The 12,670-nt window shown below is 44.3% G+C and overlaps 1 protein-coding gene across 3 annotated transcripts in view; it reads left to right on the top strand.

The window, feature by feature from the left end:
• Nucleotides 1–8,420: 8,420 nt before the first annotated feature.
• The window catches only part of SLTM (SAFB like transcription modulator), a gene marked incomplete at both ends in the record, with an annotated part of 57,278 nt that continues 53,028 nt past the window's right edge, over nt 8,421–12,670 (top strand). For all 3 annotated transcript variants that reach the window (XM_080691791.1, XM_080691790.1, XM_080691789.1), the window contains 2 exons: nt 8,421–8,582; nt 9,215–9,302. In XM_080691791.1, the coding sequence (XP_080547917.1) occupies nt 8,421–8,582; nt 9,215–9,302 (250 nt within the window). The remainder of the gene's footprint in view (nt 8,583–9,214; nt 9,303–12,670) is intronic.

Below are 12,670 nucleotides of genomic sequence, written 5' to 3'. Positions count from 1 at the left end.
GAGTAAAGACATTAACCTCGTGTCAACTATGGTGTAGTGCTGCGCTGTCAGGATCTATACAACCTTGTTTATCCACTGTTAGTTGACACTGAGTGGCTTCTAAGTGGTGATTATATAAACACCGCTGCTTCGTGCACTCTCCTGTGCTGCTCAATGACGTGGACGTGTTTTAGGAATTGCATCTTCGGGTGATTTTGTCGTGAACCTCATAGAGGGCAATTACACAGATAAGATGGCTCTGCTATCACTAGGTAATAGAAGTGTTTTTTCTTTGCTGAACCCAGGCATACTCTACCTCCACGCTACACCCCCAGTCCTTTTTATTATTTTTGTTCTTTGAAAGAGGGTCTTGTTACATTATTGAGGTTTTTGCTAAGTAGCTGAAGGTGTCTTCAAAAATGCAATCCTCCTGTCTCAGACTCCCGTTACTAGAATTAGAGTTGTGTACTACTGCATCCAGCAGAAAGTCTAATTCTATTTTTATTGTTTTTATTTTTTTGCGGTACCAGGGATGGAACTCAGGGGCATTCTGCCTCTGAGCTCCACTCCAGCCCTATTTTGTATTCTTTATTTTGAAACAGGGTCTCACTGAGTAGCTGAGTCTGGCCTCGAACCATGATCCTCCTGTCTCAGCCTCCCAAATGCTGGGATTACAAGCATACACCACCACACCTGGGCAGAAATTCTAATTTTTTAAAATGGCATTTTATTTATTTATTTTTATTTTTGGTGGTACTGGGGGTGGAACCCAGAGGCATGTCTACCTCTAGGATATACTCTCAGACTTATTTTATACTTTATTTAGAAACAGGGTCTCACTAAATTGCTGAGAGCCTAAGTAGCTGAGGCTGGCTTTGAACCTGTGCAATCCTTCTATCTCCCAAGCTCTGGGATTACAAGCGTGTACCACCACTTCTGGCTCAGAGATTCTAATTTTTTTTTTTTTTTTTTTTGGTGGTACTGGGGTTCCTGGAAACCCTTCTACCTCAGGGCTACACTCCCAGACATATTTTATACTTTTTTATTTGGAAACAGGGTCTCTAAAGCCAGTGCAGCTGGCTTTGAACCTGAGCGATCCTCCTGTCTCTGCCTCCCAAGCACAGGATTACAAGCGTGCGCCACCATACCTGGCTCAGAAATTCTAATTTTAAGGTAGCATTTTATATTTATATATATAATATATATAAATTATATATATAAAAATATAATATATATATTTTTTTCTTTTTTTGTGGTACTGAGGGTGGAACCCAGAGGCTTTCTACCTGCAGGATATATTCCCAGACCTATTTTTTGATATATATTTTTATTTGGAAACAGAGTCCCACTAAGTTGCTGAGAGCCTCACTAAATAGCTGAGGCTGGCTTTGAACCTGTGCGATCCTCCTGGCTCAGCCTCCCAAGTGCGGGCAATATTCTTCTAATGTTATCTTTGAGAAGACAAACCTAAGGACTGATTTACTCCTCCCTCACGTAACTTAGCTCAATAGAAAAGCAAGCTAGTATTCAACAGTGAATTCTAAAGAATTCTTCTTTGTGGGACCATGTTGGGGGGAATCCTGGTTCAGGAAATCACAGCAGTGTCCGTGTGCCCTAAAAATGTAGAGCATTAAGGTAGTAATGTCCTTGCCTGCTGGATTCCTTGGTTCATGGTTTACTGTGTATACTCTGCTTAAATCGTGTGTGTGTGTGTGTGTGTGTGTGTGTGTGTGTGTGTGTGTGTAATTAGGGATTGGACTCAAGGGCAGTCTATCTTCAAGCTATATGCTCAGCCCCTTTTATTTCTCATTTGGAAATAAGGTTTCGCTAAGTTGTCGACAGCCTTGCTTCGTTGCTAAGGCCTGAGAGCCTCCTTGTCTCAGCTTCCCAAGTACTGGGTTTATAGGTACAGCTACCATACCTGACTGCTCACATCTGACCTGGAATATTTTCCTATTTATACTTTCCATTTTGCATTTACACATTGAGACATTTCTTTGCATGATGCACTCACATGTTCTTTGCATGATAATTTTCTTCTCTTTCTTTCCTTCTTTCTTTCTTTCTTTTCTTTCTATTTTTTTGCGGGTCTGGGGATGGAACCCAGGGGCATTCCACCTCCGAGTTGCACCCCCTGCCTTATTTATTTATTTATTTATTTATTTATTTATTTTTGTGGTACTGGGATTCCTGGAAACCCTTCTACCTCTGGGCTACACTCCCAGACCTATTTTTATATTTTTATATGGAAACAGGGTCTCTTAAGCCAGTGCGGCTGACTTTGAACCTGCAGGATCCTCTTGTCTCTGCCTCCCAAGCACGGGATTACAAGCGTGCGCCACCACGCCCAGTTTGCATGATAATTTTCTAAAAACATTATAATTTAGCCTACATATTCAGATGTATAATCCACATGTAATTGATTTTTTGGGTGTTGTTATAAAACAGCAATTACAGGGTAATTTATTGAAAATCCTATCCTCACATCACTGCTCCAGAGTGCCAGTTTGGTCCCAAAACAAGCACATAGATCTGATCTGTTTTGGGTCCCTCAGTTTTATACCACTGGTTTGTTGCCTCTACACTTTAAAATAATCCTCAGTGTATCATAGACGTACTGGTACCTTGTTTTCCTTTTTCAAATGTGTGAAGTCCTGGGCTTAATCCCTAGCACCTAATAAATTTTAAAAAAATTTTTTTAATTATTCTTAGTCATTTGCATCCCACATGAAATTTGAAGGAATTTTTCTAGTTTACCCCCCAAAATAGTATTTTGATTGGAATTTTATTGAGTAAATAAATCAATTTAGGATGAAGTGATCTCTTTACAATATTGAGTTTTTTGAATGTATGAGCTGGATTATTTAAGTCTTCTTAAATTCTCCCAACAAAGTCTTGCAGTTGTGTGTGTGTGTGTGTGTGTGTGTGTGTGTGTGTGTGTGTGTGTGTGTGTGTGGTACTGGGGTTCCTGGAAACCCTTCTACCTCTGGGCTACCCTCCCAGACCTATTTTATATTTTTTATTTGGAAACAGGGTCTCTTAAGCCAGCAAGGCTGGCTTCGAACCTGCGAGATCTTCCTGTCTCCACCTCCCAAGCGTGGGGATTACAAGCGTGCGCCACCAGGCCCGGCAGTCTTGCAGTTTTCTATGTAGAATCTTCTACGTATTTATTAGTTTTCTTCCTAAATACTTGACTTTTTTGTGTGTGTGTGGTATTGAGGATGGAAGCGAGGGACATTCCACCTCTGAGCTACACTCCCAGCCCTATTTTTTATTCTCTTTCAAAACAAAAAAACCAGCCGGGCGTGGTGGTGCATGTTTGTAATCCTAGGATTTGGGAGGCTGAGACCGGAGGATCCCGGTTTTCAGACAGCCTTATCTACTTAGTGAGGCCCTCCACAACTTAGTGAGACCCTGTGTCAAAATAAAGAAAAAAAATAGAGTGGGGGGTGTGGTGTGGTGTGGTTCGGAGGTTGGATCCCCCTGGGTTCCATCACCAGACCCACAATAAATAAATATATAAAAAATAAAAACCCAAAAGGGATAGGGGTATAACTCAGAGGTAGAATGCCTTAGTACCATTAAAACAATAATAACAACAAGAAACTCCTTTATTAGTTTGTTGTTGTTGTTGTTTAGTTGTCTTAAAAGGAGTCAACCAGCTGGGAGTAGTGGCACACGCTTATAATCCCAGTACTTGGAGGCTGAGACAGGAGGACTGCGCAGATTTGAAGCCAGCCTCAGCTACTTAGTGAGGCTCTCTGCAATTTAATGAAACCCTTTTTCCAAATAGAATAAAAAAATAGGTCAGGAAGTGTAGACCAGAGGTAGAAAGCCCCAGGGTTCCATACCCAGTACAAAAAGAAAAGAAAAAAGAGGAGACAACCAAATGAAAATCTATTCCCTTTAAGTATACTGTTGTTTGGGTTCTTATAACCCCTCTGTGTCTACAGCAGTCTCAACAGTATTGTGAGATTCTTAGCAGTCTAGCAAGACCCTGTTTGAGCTGGGTGTGGTGGTGCACGCTTGTAATCCCAGCACTTGGGAGGCTGAGACAAGAGGATAGTACAGGTTCAAAGCCAGCCTCAGCTACTTAGGCTCTCAGCAATTTAGTGAGACCCTGTTTCCAAAGAAAGTATAAAAATAGGTCTGGGAGTATAGCCAGGAGGTAGAAAACCCCCTGGCTTCCACCCCCAGTACAAAAAGAAAATAAGTAAATAAACAAATAAAAAATAAAACAAGCCGGGCATGGTGGCCCATGCTTGTAATCCCAATATTTGGGAGGCTGAAACAGGAGGGTCGCGGTTACGGTCAGCCTCAGCTACTGAGGCCCTTTGCAACTTAGTGAGACCCTGTTTCAAAATAAAAAAAAATAGGGCAGGGGGTGTAGCTCGGAGCTCAAATGCCCCTGGGGTCCATCCCCAGACCCGCAACAAACAAACAAACAAACAAACAAACAAACATAGGGTTAGGATGTAGTTCAGAGGTAGAATGCCATTAGGTTCAAATCCCCAGTACCCCCCCCCCCGCCCCCCACACACAGTGTGTGCATGTTCAGTGGGGCACAGCCTTTAATCCCAGTGCTTGGGAGGCTAAGACAGGTTGGAGACCAGCTTCAGCAATTTAGTGAGACTCAGAAACCGAGTGAGCCCTCTTTTAAAAATAATAAAGTCTCGGCAGGGCGTGGTGCCCACGTTTGTAATCCTAGCATTAGGGAGCTGGATCCCAGAGGATTGTGGTTTGCAGACAGCCCCTGCTACTCGGCGAGACCCTTTGCAACTCAGTGAGACCCTGTTTCAAAAATAAAAAGGCTTAACTGAACATGGTGACTCATGCTTGTAACCCCAGCATTTGGAAGGCTGAGACAGGAGGATCGCTGTTCCCGGACAGCCTCAGCTACTAAGCAAGGCCCTGTGCAACTGAGACCCTGTTTTGAAATTAGAAATAATTTTAAAAAAATAGGGCTAGGGGTGTCTCTTGGAGGTAGAATGCCCCTGGGTTCCAATCTCCGGTACTGCAAATTATATATATATATATATATATATATATATATATATAATAAAATATATATAATAAAATATATATAATAAAATATATATAATAAAATAATAAAAATAAAAATAAGACTTTAGGGCTGGGGGCGTAGCTCCAAGGTATAGTGCCCCAGAGTTCCATCCCAGGTACTGCAAAATAAATAAATAAAATTTATTTATTTATTTTTATTTTTATTTTTTGGTGGTACTGGGGTTCCTGGAAGCCCTTCTACCTCCGGGCTACACTCCCAGACCTATTTTATTTTTTGGAAACAGGGTCTCCTAAGCCAACGCGGCTGGCTTCGAATCTGTGCGATCCTCCTGTCTCTGCCTCCCAAGCACAGGGATTACAAGCGTGCGCCACCATGCTCGGCAATAAATAAAATTTTAAAAAGACTAAAAATAGGGCTGGGGGTGTAGGTCAGAGGTACAATGCCCCAGGGTTCCATCCCTGGTACTGCAAAAATGATAAGTATCCACAGAGGGTGTAAGGAGTGAAAAAAAAAAAAAAAAGAAGAAGAGAAAGTGTGGGGAGCCATTAAGGTCTTCCCCTTATCTTTACTAAAAGAATACTTCTGACTATCCTTTCGCCCAGAGTCAACAAGGTTTGGGGTCATGGAGGTTTCAAAGTAATTAAGACTCTCTCAGAACTAATGATGCCATTGTTCTGTCAGAGCTAAGATGAGGTTTGTGTTGTGTTGCACCAGGGTATTGTTTGACCTCCCCGAACTTTGGACTTGTCTTTCTTGTATCCCGGGGTAACCTGAAGCTAGAAACTGTATAAATGACCACAAGAAAATAAACCCGGTGATCGGCCAGTAAAGATATCGACCCAGGAGTGGACTAGCGATCTTCCATGCTAGAATTAAATGTCCTTTGAATTAAATTCTTAGAGTTATATTCTTTCATCCTTACGCCTTTCTTCAGAACCTGTACTTTTGCCGGCTGGCTCCATCAAGAAAGAGCAAGAGAGCCAGGGGAAGGAGGAGAGAATTTGGGCCAGAAGATGTCTACAGAGTTTGAATTTAAAATTTTTTTTCTTTTTTTCTTTTTTTCTGGTCTGGGGATGGAACTCAGGGGCATTCGACCCCTGAGCCACACCTCCTGCCCTATTTTTTATTCTTTATTTTGAAACAGGGTCTCACTAAGTTGCAGAGGGCCACACTAAGTAGCTGAGGCTGTCCCCGAACCACGATCCTTCAGTCTCAGCTTCCTGAGTGCTGGGATTACAAGCGTGCGCCACCACGCCTGGCTCTGAATTTTAAAATTTTATAGTGGGGCATGGGCCTATAATTTTTGCACTTGGGAGGCTGAAACAGGAAGATCATAGGTTTGGGGACAGCCTCGGCAAGTAGTAAGACTCATCAAACTAGCAAGATTGTTTCCAAATAAGAAATAAAATTGGGCTGGGGGTGTAGCCCAAAGGTAGAATTCCCTTGGGTTCAATCCCCATTATTATTTATTATATTTATTATTATTATATATATTTATTATTATTAATAATTTTGAAACAGTCTCATTAAGTTGTGGAGGGCCTTACTAAGTAGCTGAGGCTGGCTGCAAACCTGAGATCCTCCTGTCTCTAGGTACTGGATTTACAATCGTGTACCACCAGGCTAGGCAGTTGATTTCAGTTTTAGAACCAGGAAATGGTGGAGCAGAGGACACCAGAAAATGGCAGTCTAGTCAATTGTGCATCATACAGACTTTACAGAATTGATAGTTTTATTCCATAAATGTTTATAATTTGGTAGTTAAGTAATATTGGCTAAAATCATGATCAGGAACTTTTTCTCATTTGTATGGGCCAGTCCTCCATAAGAAGATGGCCACTGTTCTTGGAATCCCAAATTCTGGGGACACAACAGTGAACATGGTTTAGGATAATGGCAACAAGTACTTATAAACTCATTCCGTCATTCAGTGAATTATTTCGCGCTGAGCTTCAGGTCCACCGGGGTGGATGGCAAACCGAGGCCAATAAAAGTTTTTGTTTTTCAAGGTAACCAGGGCAGCCCTGGAATAGAGTAGACATCGGGGCAAAGGCATAACATTTTCACAGGGACAGCCAGTGGGACGCATCGCCCTGGGGCTGCCCTGTAAATGACTGGACTAAGTCGGGCGGGGCGGAGCACGTTTGTAATCCTAGTACTTGGGAAGTTGAGGAAGGAGGATCTCAGGTTCGAAGCCAGCCCCGGCAACTTGTTTCCGAGCTAAACTCCCAGCCTTTTTTTTTTTTTCCTTTCGGTATTGGGATTGAACCCAGGAGACCAGCCTCATTTTTAATCCTTTATTTGGAAATAGGGTCCCCTTAAGTTGCTAGAGCCTTATAACCTAGAGGCTCCGATTCTCCTGTCTCAGTCTCTCAAGTATTGGAATAACAAGTGTGTGCTAACAGGCCTGGCTCCAGCCCTATATTATTATTATTATTACTATACTGAGGGTGGTACCCAGGGGCTTTTCTACCTCCGTGATATACTCCCAACCCTATTTTACACTTATTTGGACACAGGGTCTCACTGAGTGCTGAGAGCCCCGCTCAGTTCGAGGCTGGCTTCGAACCTGGCGAGCCTCCCGTCTCAGCCCCGCGAGCGCGGGGACCGAGGCGTCGCCGCCTGCCCGGCTCCCCGTCTTCGAGGCGGGTCCGGGCTGCGGAAGGCCTCCCGCAGGAGCGGAGGCTTGTCCTGTCAGCCTCCCGGGTCCCGGGATCACGAGCCTCCGCCCTCCGCAACTCGGGGAGACCGTTTCCAAATAAGATAAAAGCGGGCTGGGGTGTAACCTGGAGGTGGGGCGCCTCCGGGCTCAACCCTAGCCCCCATTCTCTCTCGGGACTCAGAGCCCCGGGGTTCCTCCGGGCCTTGGGCGGTGAACTCGGGCTGCGCGGACCCGGCGCCGCTCTCCCCAAGGGGCCCGCGAGCCCGGGCGGCGGACGTTGGGCGGTTGGCGGCGGCGGCCAGTGCGCACGCGCGGCGGCGGGCGGCGGGCGGCGCGGGGCGGGGCGACGTAATAGGGGCGGGGCGAGCGGCGCGGGGCGGGGCGGGGCGAGTGGCGCGGGGCGGGGCTGGGTGATCGGGGCGGGGCGAGCGGCGCGGGGCGGGGCGGCGTGATCGGGGCGGGGCGGGGCGAGCGGCGCGGGGCGGGGCGGCGTGATCGGGGCGGGGCGGGGCGAGCGGCGCGGGGCGGGGCGGCGTGATCGGGGCGGGGCGGGGCGAGCGGCGCGGGGCCAGTCGGAGCGGGACGGGGCGGGGCGAGCGGCGCGGGGCGGGGCGGCGTGATCGGGGCGGGGCGGGGCGGCGCTCATTGTGCGCAGCGCGGCGCGGCGCGGCCGCCGGGTCTGGGTGGAAGTTGGCGCCGCCGCCGCCGCCCTGCGGCCCACTCGCTGCCTCGGCGGCGCGCCGCGCTCCTAAGATGGCTGCCGCGACCGGCGCTGTGGCAGCCGGGGCCGCCGCGGGCCCGGCGGAAGGCAAGAGGATCGCGGATCTGCGCGTCATCGACCTCAAGGGCGAGCTGAAGCGGCGGAACCTGGACGTGACCGGCGTCAAGACGGTGCTGGTGTCCCGCCTGAAGCAGGTGAGCCCGGCGAGGGCGGGAGGCGGCCTAGGCCGCGCCGGGGCTGGGGCCGCCGAGCCCGCCCCGCCGCCCGCGGCTCGGCCTGGGCCACGCGAGCGCCGCCGGCCGCCCGGGGACTTGGCGAAGTTGCCGTTTAACCTGCCAGCCGCCGCCTCCCGGGCGGGGGTGCCGGGGCCGGGGTCCTGCGCTCCGCTGGCTCCGGTGTCGGCGTCGGCGTGATCGTCTGTTCATCCCTGCTTAGCTGCCGGTTTACGTTGGAGTCGTGGGAGAGAGGAGCCGGAGGTCTGCGCTGCAGGCGACATTAGGGACTCTAATTGTAGTGATTTCCTGGAGTAGCTAGAGACGCCTCTGCAGTCGAGTGTATTGAGATCTGTGCTCAGTATGATGATTTGTGATATTTAATTATCGGCTCGGTCGAGCCAAAACGCCACGCGATTTTGATACCTAATGATATCTCCCCCAGAAAGTTTCCCTCGCTCTTTTGTGTAGTGTAATGACTCCTCTCTGAAGTCGGTTTACGGAATAGCTGGCAATTCTAATGTCTTGAGGCTTGCTAATTATTTTTTCATTTCGTTTTTATAAAATAAGTTTAGATAGATTGTGTAGCATATTAACTTCTCTTTCTAATGTAGGCTATTGAAGAGGAAGGAGGCGATCCAGATAATATTGAATTAACTGTTTCAACTGATACTCCAAACAAGAAACCAACCAAAGGCAAAGGTTGTTACGAGTTATGAACATATTTTAAAATATATTTTGGTTATATAACTTGCCTCTGCTCTTGTGCCACTTGCCCTGTTTATATAGTGCTACTCTTTGCTATTTCCCTCTGGCACTCTGCCGTCTTGGGTCAAGGAAGAAAAGTTACTGTTGCCAGGCTCTGGATAACTTGTAACCCTCACGATTCGGCTCAAGCTGACGAGAAAGTGAGAATAGTTCTTTATTGCTTCCGAAAAAAGTACAAAGTCAAGTTGCATAATGATCCTTAATAGTGTGAAGACCGGAAGAATAAAATCCAGTTTAATACATGTCTACCTTGCCCCACAATTGGCAGAGTATTAATGGAATTCCTACCAAATCTTTCACCTTGGCTCCTTGCTGTCTTTAGTATTTTAAAGTTCTGTAACCTTTGTGTTTAGTATTTTGTTTGACTTGGTGAACTTAATTTGCATTTCTGCCATTATTCATTCTAATAATTTCCAGTGAAATTCAAAAAGACCTCACCAATCATACTAACAAAGTAGGGAAAACCCATGATTAATTGGCTTTTTAAAAAGTTTTAAGCTCTAGGGATATTATAAATTTTTATTTTATAGCTTCTAAAATAGGCTAGGTATACTTCCAGGATATGGTGATTTCGTGAATAGTTAAAAGTGGTCTGAAATGAACATTTTGATAATGAATGGGACTTAACCATGTTTTAAAAAATGTCTGGTCAGTGAAATCTTTAATAATTACAGATTCCTCCTTCCTATAAAGGACAATGGCAGAAGGTGGACATGATATATCTATATTCCAGTATCTTTCCATAATTTCCATGCAGTGTATGTCATGAACATCTGCAACATTTTGTTGTTGTACTCTGAACTTTCCTTGCTGCTTTAAGCGATCCGAATGAAATTATAACCACTGAGTGATTGCAATTAGAATACAATGGTTGGCTCTATTAATCTATTAAGAGAACATTTAGTTTTGACCTTAGGTTCTGGTCTCAGGACTAGGCTCTTGGGGTCTTCATAGGTTTGAATCCCCTATTTGTACCAAAGGAAATTGAAAAGAGCTAAGAACCATGTCCTGGGTGAGAGGGGAATGGCGGAGGTGAAGATGGAATTTAGAAGAGTAATGGTTATCTTGAAGGTCTAGGGCTGAGTGTATCACTTTGAGAGTACATTTTTTCATCTATGAAAATACATTACCTTATGTTTACATCAAGTCTTTGGCTGAAGAAACCAGAGGCTATTTCAAAATAAGGAAGCATAAAAAATTAAAAAGTATACTAGGAATTAACCATGTTTCGTGTAGTGTTTTGATTCATCTTTATTTGGCACATTATGATAGTTTTGACAGATGCTGTGTATTAGTCATAGTTCCAAGTTTTTGAGTCAACTATTAATGATTTTAGCATGTAAGGTAAACTTCATTTGATTCATTCAATTCTTACCAGCTTTTAATTTTTTTATACCTCTTTTTCAGTTTTGATTAGGAACTTAATGTATCGTGCCCTTGGAAATAATTTGAGCAATATGAAGATTGAAGAAATTTTTTCATAAATTTTTTATGTTTTTGAAGAATAAACATTTTTATCAGTATGCTAAATTTTTTATATGGATTATAAAGGTGTTTAGACCTCATCCTTAAACTCTTAAGGTTAAGGTGTCTTGAGGGTGTTTAGTTATAATCTGTACCTTGTGTTTACTTGTCTGTAGCCAGCTACTTAATATTTAGAGCCTTATTAGTAATTATTAGTATGATAATTCTAGTTTCCTTGAAATCCACTTAGCATTATTCTCAAAACCCTAACAATAAAAATAACATAATGCAGAGCCCCAACTCAGAACCTGTTTTGAATTAACTTCAATTAAGATGCCTATAGATAAGATTATTGTTTACTTACTTTGCAATTTAGGGGATCAAACCCAGAGAGTTGCCCATGCTACACTAGCACTGTATCAATGAGCTATACCCCAGGCCCTTAGCACCTTAATGAGACCTCGTTCAAAACAAAAATTAAAAAGACTTGGGGATGTTGGTTGGCGGTAGAATGTCCCCAGGTTCAATCCCCAGTGCCAAATAATAATAGTTTTTAGAGATCAAATTACTATAGGGAAACTTGTTAACATTCCCATACTTAACAAATTTTAAAATAAAAAAAATAGCTGGGCGTGGTGGCGCACGCTTATAATCCCCGCACTTAAGAGGCGGAGACAGGAGGATTGCGCAGGTTCAAAGCCAGCCGTGCTGGCTTAAGAGACCCTGTTTCCAAATAAAAATATATAAACAATAGGTCTGGGAGTGTAGCCCCGAGGTAGAAGAGTTTCCGGGAACCCCAGTACCACCAAAAATAAAAAAATAAAAAATATAAGAAATTAAGTGTGAATTTTTAACATCCGTTTTTCAGTCTAGTTTGTAAATTACAGCATTAAGATCCTTTTAGCTGGGCGTGGTGGCATATTGCTTGTAATCTCAGTACTTGTGAGGCTGAGACAGGAGGATTGCAGGTTTAAAGACAGCATCAGCAAGTAGTGAGACCTCATCAACCTTGCAAGACACTTTTTCAAAATAAAAATTTTAAAAATAGGGCTAGGGCTGTAACTCACAGGTAGAATGCTCCTGGTTTAAGCCCCAGTTCCTAAATAAATAAATAATTTTGCCAAATCTTATTTTACTGAGTGGTATCTGTCTTGAAAATAATTTCATCTTGGTCATTTTTTTCTCTACAATAGGTGTTTTCTCTTTTGTAAAACTGGAAATTTTTACTATTTCATCTGTAAGGCTTTTATTTTTTATTTTTTAGGTGGTACTGGGGCTACCTCTGGGCTATACTCCCAGACCTATTTTATACTTTATTTGGAAACAGGTTCTCACTGAGTTGCTGAGAGCCTCTCTAAGTAGCTGAGGCTGGCTTCGAACCTGTACGATCCTCCTGTCTCAGCCTCCCAAGCGCAGGGATTACAAGCGTGCGCCACCTTGCCTGGCATCTGTAAGGCTTTTATAGTCTGAAGTTTAGCCATTGCATATAGACCCTGGCTGCAAGAGTTACATCCCCCCCACCCCCCAAGAGGGAAAGTGCTTTCTGTTCAACTAAAATGGATATATAAGAAAGGAACAAGAAAGCTCATAGGCCCTTAATGTACATATTCTTTAGCACAAATTATTGGAAAAGAAAAAGAGCAATGCGGTATTACTTAGAAGCAATCTTTGCATCAGCAAGACACTCCATATAACAGTTTGTCAGGAAAAGTAAACATTCTTGTGATATTCTTATGGTAGCAAAAGTTAAGTGATAAGCAGGAGTTCATGTGTTTGGAAAAATTTTTTACTTAAGTAAAACATTGAGCTGGTGTGGTGGCGCACATTTGAAATCCCAG

Source organism: Muscardinus avellanarius, assembly GCF_963383645.1.
Source record: "Muscardinus avellanarius genome assembly, chromosome: 3".
NCBI lineage: Eukaryota > Metazoa > Chordata > Mammalia > Rodentia > Gliridae > Muscardinus > Muscardinus avellanarius.
The sequence above is the reverse complement of the archived record's forward strand: the minus strand, read 5'-3'. Positions and strand labels throughout refer to the sequence as shown.